Source organism: Vanessa cardui, chromosome 15 (genome assembly GCF_905220365.1).
Source record: "Vanessa cardui chromosome 15, ilVanCard2.1, whole genome shotgun sequence".
Taxonomy (NCBI): Eukaryota; Metazoa; Arthropoda; class Insecta; order Lepidoptera; family Nymphalidae; genus Vanessa; species Vanessa cardui.
Window position 1 is genome coordinate 11,359,327 of NC_061137.1, and position 15,899 is coordinate 11,375,225.

Here is a 15,899-nt window from a genome sequence, read left to right on the forward strand (position 1 = left end):
ACGCTCTTATATGTTTAACCATAAGGGTGATAATCGCATGTATCGTGCTGATAGCCCACCCTTTGACGATGAGATATTGAAAAGTCGTTTTGGGTGCATATGTTTGAGCTTGTACTATATAAAGCAGTACGCACTGTTAGGGAACTAGACTGACACAAGGTACCACGTCGATCGGTCGATCGTTTAATTATAATCTATTAAAAAGTAATGTGATTTGGTGAGCCGGGATAAAGGAGTTTCATATTTTCTCAAAATGGCAGCGATTCACTTTTTTATGGTACGTTTTTTTTTTCATCTTAGCTAACGAGCTAGGATTTATTTATATAATATCAGTAATATATGTATGTATCTTTAAAAAAATTTACTTGTAAAAAAAATTTGTATTGTTTATGGTTCTTATTCGATTCCGAAATATCGATGTCGTAAATATTTTATTATTCAAAAAAAAAAAAATAGTACTTCAATTTGTTTATTTGATGGACTTAACGTCTACTATGTTTGATGTTAATCTATACATCAAAAATGTCAGCTACGACAACAATAGTAGCAGGAACTATCTCTATAAATTTTTGATGTTAATATTCTTGGTCCAAGTTGAAAGCTCAATTAAAAGATCACGGATAGTTTTCTTCGATAAGATACTCCAAAAATTTGTTATATGGGGTTCAATATTTTTGAAGGCATTAAATCTGCTGTCCAGTAAAACGAAATATTGTTTACAAGATTTCAGTGAAGTAGGCCACGGCAAGCGTGCCTTTCTGTCCACTTACAATCATATTTGGACCACATATTATTTATTCATGTAATGACAATTAACTATTATTGATTTGTAATTATTACAAGCCGTAAACCGCGGCGTTATTCGTCAAATTTGTATTATACGTGTTGTTAATAGTAGGTTTTTTATTGCTTCAACTGATTTTAATGAAATAAAGATTTCAGTCTAAGATTTAGTCGGTACATAATTTTAACACTTTAAGATTACTTACAGATAAACGAAAATACCTTTATTAACTTAAATACACGAGTTGCTACGAAATAAAATAAAAAAAACTTCAAATTAATATAAATTTGTTTTCATTATATTCTATTATAAAAAGTACAGTCTGATTCTTACTAACTATGTTGCTTAAAGAAATACGTATTAATGCTACGAAGTATAATTACGAAATTTCGTCTAACTTACTTAAAATAAATACGTTTAACATAATTTACATAGTCAAAGAACTTTATGTTCACAAAAATCTAATATTAAATGGTTAAAATATTATTGAAATTGCCGATTTGATCTTTTTACAATTCAATTGATGATTAAACTGTCATTACTATTTCCCGAACAAAATATGTTATTGTTTATATAAATAACTGCTATTAAAATTTATATTTAGAACGTTTTTTTGTCTAATACAATATTATACATAAAAAGACTAAGGTACACGGTATTTTAGGCCTCGGTCAGAATGGGTAATTTGTGACGTCATGTCTACATCTTCTACGGTCTTTTTATTCCAAAATAATTCGTTGCGATTTTTTTAAACAATTAATAGCAATTCGTTTTTCAAAAATTGTGTTTTTTTAATAACGGAAGAACTTCAATATGAAATGAAAAATAGAAGCAATTTAGATTTTCGTGTAGATAGTTCGAAATTCGAACACGTTATTATGTAGTCTATTCTACCAATAGAGCGTGACTATCTTCCTATTCCAATAAATCATCTATGTTAACACATATAATGTGTTACGCTCGTTCATATTATATTAACGTTTGTCTCGCAATCCCAATAAAATTATAAAGTGGGAAGTATGTATGGGTGGTATAGAATGGAACCACCATTTAATAATTTCTTAATACTTATATAAGAATAATCGCATTTTCCGCCATTTTTGAAAACGATTGCTTTCAACATAATTATGCTACCTTGCAATATGAAACCTTCTTAAAGATACAAGTAAGACTTTATAGAAAATTCGGTCAGATGAAATGGTATGAAACGGTTTTTCAAAATCGACTTTTAGTTAATTCGATAACTTATTCGTTTTTAATTGATTGTATATTATTAAGGTAACAAATATACGTATTACATAGGCCACAACATACCTATCAAAATGCTGTTTATTAGATTGATAATAATTTGGCATGAAGGATTAGTACTTTTTTTTTTAAATTGAATGTCAACGAAGAGAATAATTTATACTGCTTAAAAAGCTGATAGATTAAGTAATAGCATAGACAATATTTATTCTTTTTTCTTTATAAATATTGTATTCTATAGTTTATTGATTTTTATTCCTAGAATTACTGTAGAATATACTTCGCATACAAAATCAGTTTTTACGTAATACATAGTTCCTTGGTGGATTAGAGAGCAGAAAAAAATCGAATGCAAGGAAATTCTAAGTTAATTACAATTATTTTAATCGATACTAGAAACTCGATTAGAATTTTGTAGTGATAAAATACGATTTAACTTTAAACGACCTAATAGAGCATGTTGATACGAGAAGCTTTCGTTACATAATTTCCTTGGAATCTGTGTGTGCAGGATACATTAAATTATATTATTTAAGTCAGTAGCGTTTAATGGCGTTATATAAATGGTTTTTTAGATGTGTTATTTATAATGATATAATTATGAGAAGAACTGCTACAGCTTAGTGGAAAGAACTAGGAATATAAAAAGAGGATTGTGGGTTCAATCCGGCACTACTGAGTTTTGCATATTTTATTCATATAGTATTAGGCGGGAAAGGAAAGTATTCTGAAGAAACTTAAATCACCCCAAACCAGGTTTGACCAGTGTGATGGAATATTTAATCTTCTTAAGAAGAGATGATGGAAGGTTTAGCAAAGAAATATCGACTAACTGTGACTTAGTTTATCATTAAAAAAACATCTTAAATATTCACGAAGGTTTTAATGACGATATGATAACTACCTTAGGTCATGCACGAATCATTAAAAAAATTTAGTCACCAGTTTAGGGTCATTATAATGGATAATAAAACTATTTAGTGAAAAAATTTAACTATATTTACTTTTTCGTTTTAAAAAAATGTTTTAAACTTTCTATATTTTGCAGCGTAATAATTGAGCATCGTTTAATTTCGAGATAAAAACCTAGGCAATACCTTTATGACAGATCTAGGACATGCGTTGAAATAAATAGCCCAGCTTCCGTGTATGAGGGCGTAGAATCTAAATTAAGTTGAATTTCGTAACTTGTTTTAGTTACGTAAGCAATGAAATATATTTCGTTAATTATTGCAATTATTATATGTTGTTGCGTAGTGTTCATAAAACGAGATATAAATATGTAGGTAACTTCTGTTCTTATCGGTTCTTTTCTGTAGAATCTTTATATTTCCTTGATAGTATATATTTGTAGTTGTTTCGACCTGAAAGTTTTGTTTTTGAGCAGTTTATAAGATCCAATAGAAATCCATGAGTAATTTTAAGGCTCTAGATACCCTATATTGTTAGTTCTCTTTATGTTATGAGATTAAAGTGGGATCTTCGAAAAAACTAATATTACAGTAGTGTGCGTGAGCATATATACATATATATATTTTTTAGTAATTGATAGATTTTGAGATACAACACACACGTTAGATAATACTTACCTCAAGATAAATCAAATCAAAGTTGATATTTGATTTCAAATTATTGTTACAATACATTAATATTAAATCATATAATTAATAAATAATAATATATATGTAGATTCATTTAAATTATTATTGTTAAATAATTAGAAGTTTCGATTTCATTTTCCGTTACATTATATAAAAAGAAGTATTGATTTTAATAATACAATTTTACTCCCCAAATTTAAGTTGAAAAAAAATGCAGATTAGTATTAATATTATTTTATTTATGTAATGATAAATAAATGCTATTAAAAAAAGCAAATAGATATTTGACGTTCATATAGTACATATATAAAAGAACTAGAAGCAAGCTTATCATTATTTGATGCAAAACTGTATTTGTACGTTGATGGAGTTAATCGGACCTCGCCTTGACCCCGCACACAAGTAGACATTGATCTATAGTACTGCATAGCCCTGTTCACTTTGAGGGCATTGTTACAACTTAGAAAGAAAAATCGTGTAGGCTTTAATCTAAAAATGAATTTAAGTCAAAATAATTATTAATCATTGTCAAAAGTAATCTATATGGATAAGACGGTAGTTGGATATTCTCTGATGTATAGGTTTATTTTATTTAATAAAAGTAGTTTAATTAAAGAACGATTACTTGGATCTGAGGTAGAGGTCACCTTCGCGTATATTGGTGTAGTACCAGATCTTTAAATATGCTGCAAATTATTGAATTAAATATTTACATGTCATGTAATTTCATTGCCTTTACTCACGATTCAAAGATAAATAAACAGGTGTTGGTGTTTGGTGTCAGAATTATTGATGAATTAGCGTCACCCTTTAAGACAGAGTCACACATACACAAACTCACACACACACACACACGCACACACACACACACACGCACACACACTTATGTTATATTAAAGTAAAAATTAAAACAGTTATTTTAGGATATTTATGTATTTAGTTAATTATCTAATGATAGATAGCTAAAATATATTTATTGAATGTAATTATTTATGTATTCATTCGTTTTGATTATTCTTCATATATGTAATCTTACATCAAAGCCATCTTTGTAAACTTTCCTTAGTATATTGTTAACGTTACGTCATAGGCGGGTAAGTAAATACATTGTAAGAACGATAGAAAAAACTGTAAGCGCCTTATGTGTATAAGTATGCAGAACGTTCGCGGTATTTATTGACTGGCTCGCCGTGTTTTATTTAGTAAACTTTTCAAGAATATATAAAGATACCTACATTGGCAATGGCTTTCTATAATGTATTTTAACAAGAATATTTTCTTTTCTTTCAGGTGCTGCTTATAGCAAGCAGCCTGTCAGCCAAGAAGGTCGATCAAAAAGCAAAGGTGTCAGAACTCCTCGAGAATGGCATCAAAGAGGAGTCTACAGGAAAGCTAGCTAAGAGAGGCATTATTTCCTCCGGTCACGGATACGTGTCCTCAGGATTGGCTCACGGAATCGGCTACGGTTCTGGATTGTCGCACGGAATCAGCATCGGTTCTGGGTTATCACACGGAATCAGCATCGGTTCTGGATTATCTCATGGTATCGGTATTGGTTCATCATCAATTGGCATCGGAGGCATTTCTGGAATAGGATACGGTGGCGGTTCAGGAATAGCCATTGGAGGAGGCTCTGGAATCGGAATTGGAGGAGGCGCTGGAATCGGAATCGGTTCTGGAATAGCAGTCGGAGGTGGACCCGCAGTAGCAGTTGCAGCCCCAGCTGTTGCTGTAGCCGCAGCACCCGCTGTCGCTGTCGCACCCCAAGTACAAACATCCGTCTCAGTACAACCAAATCCAGTCATTCTTCGCCAAGAAGTACCTAGATTTATTACACGGACAATCACCAGAGACGTCCAGGTACCGGTTCAAGTTCCCGTACCAGTACCGGTCGACCGTCAAGTTCCGTACCCAGTCAGAGTACCAGTGCCAGTACCAGTCGACAGACCAGTACCCGTTATTCACAAAGTACCTGTTGAAGTAACAAGACAGGTTCCAGTGTACTACGAAAGGAAAGTACCTTACCCAGTCAAGGTTCCAGTATCAGTACCAGTACCCTACCCAGTGACGGTTGAAAAGCAAGTACCAGTTGACAGACCAGTATACGTAGACCGTCAAGTACCCGTACCTCACCCAGTGTACGTCGATCGTCAAGTTAATGTACCAGTTCCCGTGCACGTCGACAGGCCCGTTCCAGTGCCCCACCCAGTGGTCGTAGATAGGCCAGTCGCGGTACCACAGCCCGTAGTCGTTGAAAAACAAGTTGCATCTGTGCCAATATCAACAGGTATTACCAGCATCTCTGGTGGATACGGAGGTGGTCTGTCATACGGGGGTGGCCTGTCATATGGTAGTGGCCTCTCATACGGTGGCGGTCTGTCATATGGTAGTGGTCTGTCATACGGAAGTGGTCTCTCATACGGTCACGGTTCGTCTGGTCTCATTTCGTCCGGCTACGGTATTTCGTCCGGCTACGGTCACTCAGGCGGTCTGTCCGGATACTCCAAAATCATCACTAGCCACTAAGATTAATCATCATAAGAACCCCTTAAAATGTACAAGTTCATTTATAATGATTATTAATACCTGAAATAAATTTATTAAAACTTTTAAACATTGTTTCATAATATTTTATTTTTTATTTTTTAATAGATATAAAAACATTTAGACCTCACATAAATTATTTACAAGTATTAATTAATATCATTAAAACTTAACTTCTATATTTCAAGATGTATGTATATATATATCTATCAACGCAATAATGTAAATATCGTTAGATCATAATCTATCTCATGAGATCGTGAATAGTTTCTGTTTACAGTCTTAGTAAAAAAACAGTAAGAATACCGAAATATATAAAGAATTGTAAGCAGTGTGTTACTTCTTTACAGTTTACAATCTCACGAGATCATTTATAATCTAACGGTATTTAAACTTTTACTGTGACATCCACCATCTACAAAATATTCAACAAATATTATTTGAATATTGAGGTTACTTTCAAAATAAGACAATATAATATTTAAAATAAGAATATATTTTATACACTATGATAAATCACTAAAAACACGGTGTTTTATCGTATCTTGCTTAAATAGGAACTACATATATGTACATATGTATAATACTTTTGTTTCTTTTATGTTATATTATTGTCTTTTCGTTGTTTAATAAAATGAATGTATTTTAAAAGCCCCTTTTAATTAATGACTTCTACAACCTAGTCAATTTGAAAACTATTTTGTTTGCGCTACAATCACAAAACAGACAATCTAAGATATAGGTGATCTTTTATTACAAAGCAGATGTGCCCGCAACGTCGTACGCGTTTAAAATAAGAAAAATCATTGTAGCCTAAGTTACTCCTTAATATATCAGTTATCTACCAGTGAAAGTCCCGACAAAATCGGTCCAGCCGTTTCAGAGATTAGCCGGAACAAACAGACAGACAAAGTTGTAAAAAAATGTCATTTTGGTATATGTACCGTGTATACATACATTTGCATTGAGTACAAAAGGGCTATTTTAATATTACAAACAGACACACAATTTTATTATATGTATAGATAGAATCACGCATTATGTTATTTTTAGAATATTATACATTTGTTCGAAGGGTTCATTGGTGAGCCCGGTGGACAGTTCCAGGTTTTAGCGAAATCAGCATTGTTTTGCAAAGCACCGCGTGCTCGGAACTGCTGTGGGGAATGTTCGTCAGTAAGATCTGCCTTTAATACCTCCTTGGTTGAAACGCCACACCATAACTGTAATTAAATAAATTCTTTATTCGGGTATACATATAAGCTTTGTGTTGGCAGTTGAGGCGAAGCAAAAAAACGTATCATACTTTTTTTAATGACGTAAGAAGTGTCAGTTCATTTAAAATATTTATTTAAGACGTTAAAGTTATAAACGTACTTTTTTCTATTAATTAATGTTCATTTAGACTCTATTTTAGATGAATCAAATTGCTTGCTTTGAAAAACCCATGACCTTATATACATATTGCTTGCTAGTACCGTACGGTAGGACAGAAATAAACTCAGGTTAAGCAATCAGATTAGATATTAAACTATATCAAGCAGTCTACTTTCAAAATTTTAGAAATAAGGAAACTTATTTAGTCTTAACTATTAGTATTAAAATTATAATAGATTATCCGTTTCTAAAAACTAAAATCTCGAGCACTAATTTGACTTACATTTCCAAATGACAAAAAAAATAGTTGCTCAGAATTTAAGTGTTCGAAGCCGGGAAGTTTCGGTTCGGGACCATTTTTCCGTAGATGTTCTCTGAGTGCAGCCAGTGCCTCCCGGACTCCACCATTGTCTGCGATATTCTCCCCTAATGTCTTTTTACCATCTACCTATAAAACAACAACATCTGCAAATTTACCAGTACTAAAGTCTTTTGACCTCTCCCTTTCGAGTAGAAGGTTAAGTATTTTCCACCTCTCGTGTCCATATATTTAAAAAGAGTATAATATCAAATTATATAGTTTTGTAAATTTTGTCGAGCAATTACGCTAATAACTTTGCTGATAGATAATGTTAATTTATTTGGACTGGAATTTAAATCACTTCTGACAGCACCAATGCTTCGCTAACCACGAGAAATCATGATACAGGCACAGGCAACAGACATGATATTCCAAATTATAATATAGAAATATGAGCCGCTCTTACTTTATATTCCAAATTTTAATTTATTGCAGTGATTAAACTATTGTTAACTAAACTAATTAAAACAATTGAATGTTTGATAAATTGACTTACGTGTCTCGTATTTAAACCACTTCTGAGACCGCCAATACTTCGCTTACCACGAGAGATCATGATACAGGCTCACCTATATTCTAAGTTATAATATAGAAATATAAGCCGCTCTTACTTTATATTCCAAGTTTTAACTCATTGCAGTGATTAAACTATTCGTAACTAAACTAATTAAAACAATTGAATATATTGATAAATTGACTTACGTGTTGATCAATTTCTGGAACGTAATAAGTTGAATATTGATCGATGAAACATTGCGTCTTGTTAACAAACGAATTTATGGTATCATTCGACCACCAGGGTAACAAGTTGCCGTTTTTATCAAACAAGCGACCTGTGAAATAATCATTTTTATCATTGTTGATATATGTCTATAAAATTTTATGTATTTTGTAAAATAATGGCATATCAAGAGTTAAATCTTTGCACAATTTTCAAGTTCTATAATTTTCATTGTGTTTCTCACCAAAGTTGTCAAAGCCGTGAGTTATTTCATGTCCGAGTACAGTGCCAAGTGAACCATAGTTTAGAGAACTGAAATCATAATAATCTTATTTGTAAAACTTGGGTATGTGAGGAAAATCACATATCTTTGTTTAATAAATCTAAAATATAATAGAATAAAAGATCACATACTCAAGTCCTAAATCGAAGAATGGATGTTGTAACATCACTAAAGGTACAGCTGCGTCCGGGATTTCAAAGTTGAGAAATTATAAATAGTTATACATAATATAATTACATACATATTGTAAGCATTTGCTACCTACTTATTGTGTTTTCTTGAAATGTATGATATGCATTCACTTCTGTGGGATCAGTGGCCCAACTTCCATTGTTACCAATCCGAAATTTGTTCAGAGCCTTTTTAATCTTCACTTGTATTATATTAATTAAGTTTTCTAAATGCGTTTTGGTATTCACTTCAATTCCTTCGTAATATTTCTCTAATTTTTCAGCATCGAGCAACCAGTCAGGAAATCCCACTAATGTCTTCATTTGAATGATCTTTTGATATGTCGCTAATTTTGTATCGTCGTCCATCCATTTGGCTTGACCCACCAGATGGGCGAGTGCATTTTTCATCTCACTAAGCATGACTTCAATCTAAAAATAATCTGATAATTATTGATTCAAATATTTTTTATAAGTTATGTAACCTATATTTATTCCAAAATACAATTATTGAATTAATTTTTATAAAAACTCAAGTTTAAATTGTAAGGTTTCTTTTTTTTTATGGTATAGGTTGGCGGACGACCATATGGGCCGCCACCTGACGGTAAGTGGTCACCATCGCCCATAGACAATGACGCTGTAAGAAATATTAACTATTCCTTACATCGTTAATGTGCCAACCTTGGGAACTAAGATTTTATGTCCCTTGTGCCTGTAGTTACACAGGCTCACTCACCCTTCAGACCGGAACACAACGATACTGAGTACTGTTGTTATTTGGCGGTAGAATAACTGATGAGTGGATGGTACCTACCCAGACGGGCTTACACAAAGCCCTACCACCAAGAAGGTTGTAATAAAGGATTAACTATCGTAAATAATACTAACTTTAGGTTTAGTAATATAGAAGAAACGAGGATCCGCGATGGCATACGAGACAGCCATGCCTAGCATTTCGTTGACTGCACTTGCACACTGCTGGCTGCGAGGTGGTGTATACAAATCATGGTTTCCAAGAGCTTCGTATGATCTTTGAAACAGTATTCTCAACTCAGTTGTAGTATGAGCTGCCATAACTTCTACCACCTGAGAATTTGAATGAAATAAATTGAGAGTATTTAATCATTTAACATACTATCTGTAAGTAGTTCAGAATTTTAAACCTTAATCCAAACGTATAGTTCTATTAGAACTGGAGACGCTTTTGATAGATAAGCCGCCATTAGTGCCATGTACACTAAATCAGGATCAGATATAAGAATTTTATCATTGTCAAAATCCAGTTTCACATTACTGATATTGAATACGCCTTCTAAGTATCGTTTCCATATAGGTGAAGCTGTTCCATTATTATCTTTAACGATCATATCTGTGTGTTCTTGAATCTCATAGACGGTGTATTCTGGTACATTTAGATATTCATCATCTTCACTTGATGTGTCATTATTAGCTTCTAGCTAAAAACAAAATACAAATGCTATATATGTATTGATGGAAGAAATACACTAAATCAATAAGTATCACACCTCGTACATATCTTCGTTGAAATTATGATAATCATTTGCAGCCAAGAAAATGTTCTGGTCCAATTGTAGTTCAGATAAGTTGGAATCTTTTGGAGCATCTTCAAGAACAAAGAGTTTGATAAGCTCCGCATAATACAGTTTGGAAACGTGAGCTATTTTTTCATCGTCTTCCTTATTTTCCTGATTTTCGAAGTTTTTAAAATTTTTACTATCTTGAACATTCATATTATCATTTTTATATCTTTCAATCTTGTTTGTTACTAAATTTCTTTGTCCTATATGACGTTTTTTCTCATGGCGCATGCTATAACAGATAAATATTGTAATTTATTAAATATATATAATATTATAATTTATTTAATATATTTATTTAAATACATTATAATTGTAATTTTATTTATATGTGATAATAAAAGAAGTAATTACTATAGTCTATTTTTAAATTAAAAGATAATGTTCATTTTACCTTGGAAAAGGATTAGTTGTTTCTGGTGATCCCATGACGAGCTTATATATGGACGAATTTTTGGGATCAGTAAATATATCAAAGCCGATGAGAACGTCCATTCCTAACTGAATTTTAATATTTATTACCGCTTCTAACCAATCGAAAGAATATGTTGAGTAGTCCGTATCTTCTGTCATATTTATGTAAGTAGGATACGCCGGTAATCCCAATGATTCTAATACTTTTAATATTGGTTTTAATCCACGTTTATCCAACGTCTCTAAAATTAAAAGAGTTCCTATATTTTTAGGCTAACGTATTATCCAACTGATTTTTCTTTAATTTCCTGTAAATTTACCTGTATCCATACAAGCAGTATACAAATCCTTCGCCTGTTTCACCGGTCGTGGTAGGTCACTTGTATTTCTATTCAAAAAGTCCCTTACAGTCGCATACACCTTCATTTGTTTATCTCTAAACCAATCAAAAGACTGGAATATATCAGGCCGAGGATGTTCTTTCGCCCAATTGCCACAAGCGTACTGTTACAAAATTATTTGTCAATTTATATTTTTAATTTTAAGTAAAAATAACTTTGGCTTTGGAGTTACCTGATAAAAGTCGTCGCATGGATGTGCTTTAGTGTTCATCGATAAGGCAAGATTGGCAGCTGATCTGAGACATTCTTTACTCAGACATATAGAAATAGGCTTCCTGTTTTTTTGTTTAACATCTACAAATATAAATGTTTATAATATACGAACAAATTCATTATCATCGCACCAAGAACTACTATCTATATATTACTAATCTAGTCGTATTCCTTACTTACTTACTTTTTATTCAAGTATGTAACATCTTATAATAATAACCGGCAAGAACCTTTTTCTTAATAAACATTAAAAAAAAATTTTTGCCGTTTTTTAAAATTATTAAAGAATATAAATCTGTAAAAGCTTGAGTAATATGCCTTATCTATCAATATATTTTTTACACGAGATTTAATTTTTTTAATAGACCAAGTTTAACTTGTAGCCATACATACATTATGTATTTTTTTGTTTAGAAGTGTTTAATTTACTCACACAAAACAGTCATTGTAACAGCTATACATAAAAGAAGCAACAGCAGTATGAAGTAGATGATGGATACAATTTTATTTCTATGTTTTCTTCTAAAACTGAAATACAAGTGTACAAAAAAATCAATTCTTAGATTTATGGGTGTTCAAATAAACGAATTAAGTCAAAGTAGACCAATAGGAAAGTTTTTTTCAGATATTTTTTTTTGGGTTTTAAGAATTTTATCAAACTTTTACCGAGCTGTTCTGGACCCGACGTCTATTAAATATCCCGTCTCTCTGAGATCACTTCCATTTTTCAGAGGTGGTATCGTAGAATTAGCACTCGCCGCGCCTAAAGTCAAGAAAAGTTGTCAATAAAAATAAAAATAAGGTATTTTTAAAAATCGACATACTGGTTAAAAACGGAATCAAAGTTTAGCAACTGTGTCGTAAGGCAAAGAAACTAAATGTCGAGTAGTTTTAAGGGAAGTGCTTTTCCAGATTATTATTTTGTTTGAAGGGTGCTTCATTAGTCAAATAAGTATATAATAAAAGTGAACAATTGTATCGTCATATAAGAAAAGGTGATCTTTTCGATTCTTGGATTTCTTATTTGTTGATATGTATAGAATTACTATGTTCAATGAAATAATTGTAGTACAATAGTTTCATCAAGTAAATCCAGTATGAACTTCAATGGCTTTTGTAAGCTGATAATATCAGGCGTAGATTAAAACAGCTGGTGCTAAAAGTTGAGTGACCTTAGGTAATATTGATTTTAAAATACCAAGCGCTAAGCCTTTAGTTTCTAAACTCCTTTGAGAAGTTGTTTTTCCATTATTATATATGTTATATTTAGTCAGATGATGAGGTTGCCTACTCATGTTCGTACTAAGCCATTTCATGCTTCTTTGGGTTGTAAAATATAACAGAAAACCTCTCTGTTTTCTATAGTTTATTGTCTTTGAAAGAAGTTTAAATTGGACAATTTGTAACTGATCACCGTTGCCTAATGATAATGACAAAATTAGTCACGAGTCACGTTATGTCGCGAAACCTGAGCTTTCAATTCTTTTATTCTTGGAATTACTTATTTTATCTTTAACCTTATATTATTTAAATGAGGCCGTATGGTTAATATCTTTCTATTTGTTTTTTTTTACAGAAAATAGTTGATAGTCTACAGTGATAAATATTCACCTCTGGCATTATAGTCGTAAGATGTTTATGTATTCGGTTGCTGTGGAAATTACTACCTCATGCGTTGTTATATATAATGCTGTTTATCTTTGTGTAACACATACAATATTTTATATTTCTGTTTTTGTTTATAGTTTTATTTTTTATAATACTTTATGGTAAATTAGTTGCACTAGACCTAAGTAATGCTCGATCTTGTTTGTATAATACGAAATTCGCAAAAAAGTGTGTTTATACAAAAAAATATTTTCTTCAAAACATACAGATTTATTATACATTTAGATTTATTGATATAAAGCGTAAAATTACAATTAAACTTAGAAGTAGAAAAAGTAGAAGAAGTAGAAAAATGTTAGAGCTTCCCCAATACGTAATCTCGTACAATTTCGTGTAATCAATTAAATTGTTTTAAGTAATTTTTATTTATTATTTATTTATTTATTATTTTTATAATTAAGGATGATAAATAGATTATTATTATTATTAATCTATGGATATAAATTAATAAATTTTAACAATTTAGACGCCTGTATTGTTTTACGATGAATACAATGCAATCACGTTTGAACTGATTACTTTGAGGCTTTTTAATACTTTGAAACACCTACCGAAAAATATCTGCCCTGACAACAGTTTTTATTTAAAAAAAAAACTTTTGTTATGGCAGCAAGCATAGCAAGACTGAAATGGGCTACCTAATGATGATTAATCAGCTACTACCGCCCGAAGACTTTGCATGTGTTAGAAATATTAACCATGCTTGTACTGTTCACATGTAAGGTCGATTTACCAAAGAGATTAAATAGATATTATATTCAAATATCAGCTCGCTGTGCACGCACACCGTCTTCACACAATTTTTATCCTCTTTTCCTGCACTTTTGGGATGTGTGTCAAGATGACAGATGTATGACACAGATAATATATACATATTTATACAAAATATAAATATTATAATCGTAATATGTTAGTATAAATCTATCTACATTCCAATGTTTTACAACGTAATGTTTAACACATTGGAACCTTGGGAACTGCGACGTCATATCTTTATTATGTTATCTCTCAAACAAGAATAGGTATAAGAATACTAAGTATTTTTCTTGGCGGTAGAATTAGTGAGCAGGGCAGTCTTTAACTTATATGGTGTATTAACTTAGGTGTATTAGGATAATACGTTCCATATAACTTTGACAGAACACTATTATGTTAGAAAAAGAAAGTAGATAGACAAGGTTATAGATTTATTTTTATAAACGACCACATATTTATTTGATCTGAGGCCTATCAATCGCTCCCCCCCCCGGGCTCTTGCCCTTAGTGCCCAATGGGAAAGATAGGTCTTACTGTGAGTAGTACCTATCCACAGGAGTTTATATGGTTTTCAGTCGTGCTGGTAATGATTTGAATAATAATAATAAATATTTTTTATTAAACTTACGAGTTACTGGTGGTCCCATTGTATCACAGTCGTTGCCAGACCACGCATTCATTATGCGAACTATAAAATCACTATTATATCTAGAATGTTTTTATGTATACTATTATCATCCTTGTGGCTATACTATTAAAGGTTATGTTGTTATGAATGCTTCACGTTGCTCATTCTGTTAAGGTCTGTGTGTTCAGTTTCGAGGCATTTAAGTTACTGAAAGCCTGGTTTTGTTGGTTCAAATATTTCTACTTTTTGTAGGGTGACCATACATTATTGTTTATTTTCGATTAAATGTCAATATAATGATTAAATTATTTTGATAGCTATTAAAATTTAATTACATTACAATATTGTGACTATAAACCATAATACATGCGAAGCGAATACCCAAATTTTCTAGTTTTTATTTGTACTTTGTTTGAAGCGTGTTTCGGCAAAATTATGCGGAAACACGCACAAGAGTGGATACAATTCTAAATAGCCGTTGTTTTGCTTATTAAAAAGAGGCTTTAATATTATTTAGTCAATAGAAATACAACAACAACAACAGCCTGTAAATTCCCACTGCTGGGCTAAAGGCCTCCTCTCTCTTTGAGTAGAAGGTTTGGAACATATTCCACCACGCTGTTCCAATGCGGGTTGGTGGAATACGCATATGGCAGAATTTCTATGAAATTTGTCACATGCAGGTTTCCCCACGATAATTTCCTTCACCGCTGATGAATTATAAAGACAAATTAAGCACATAAAACAGCGGTGCTTGCCTGGGTTTGAACCCGCAATCATCGGTTAAGATGCGCGCGTTCTTACCACTGGGCTATCTCGACTCTCAGTTAATACAAATATTCATAAAAATAAACAAATGATTTTAATTTAATTTCACCATACTGCTGTGAATTTATAGCTAAATATATATTATTTATAACTGTTCTACTGTGTAATATAAGACCCATGGTTACCATACCAGACCCAGTTCACAGGACAGTTTGATGCGTTCAGCACGCGATGGATAGTGATGTGCCACGGTATCGATTCAACAAGTCATTACCGGGATTTATGTTCGAATACATCGCACGAGTTGTTGTTTAATATACATTTTAAGCGCAGTTTTTAATTGTTAAGGATTACTTATATT

General features: G+C 31.9%; 2 protein-coding genes across 2 annotated transcripts; one reads left to right on the forward strand and one right to left on the reverse strand.

Annotated features, from left to right (window-relative positions):
- Positions 1 to 119: 119 nt before the first annotated feature.
- On the forward strand, positions 120 to 6,247 carry LOC124535822 (mantle protein-like). The gene is made up of 2 exons (XM_047112182.1): positions 120 to 277; positions 4,924 to 6,247. Exons 1-2 carry the CDS (start codon positions 254 to 256, stop codon positions 6,157 to 6,159), a joined length of 1,260 nt encoding a protein of 419 aa, XP_046968138.1. The 5' UTR covers positions 120 to 253; the 3' UTR covers positions 6,160 to 6,247.
- Positions 6,248 to 7,151: 904 nt separating this feature from the next.
- Positions 7,152 to 15,187, reverse strand: LOC124535938 (endothelin-converting enzyme 2-like). The gene is made up of 15 exons (XM_047112351.1): positions 14,771 to 15,187; positions 12,385 to 12,481; positions 12,152 to 12,246; positions 11,678 to 11,799; positions 11,425 to 11,608; positions 11,085 to 11,346; positions 10,619 to 10,922; positions 10,256 to 10,549; positions 9,981 to 10,178; positions 9,185 to 9,521; positions 9,051 to 9,099; positions 8,881 to 8,948; positions 8,618 to 8,748; positions 7,838 to 8,002; positions 7,152 to 7,400 (listed from the first exon to the last, which is right to left on the reverse strand). The coding sequence occupies exons 1-15, from the start codon at positions 14,820 to 14,822 to the stop codon at positions 7,227 to 7,229; spliced, it is 2,532 nt and encodes an 843-aa protein (XP_046968307.1). The 5' UTR covers positions 14,823 to 15,187; the 3' UTR covers positions 7,152 to 7,226.
- Between the last annotated feature and the right edge of the window lie 712 nt (positions 15,188 to 15,899).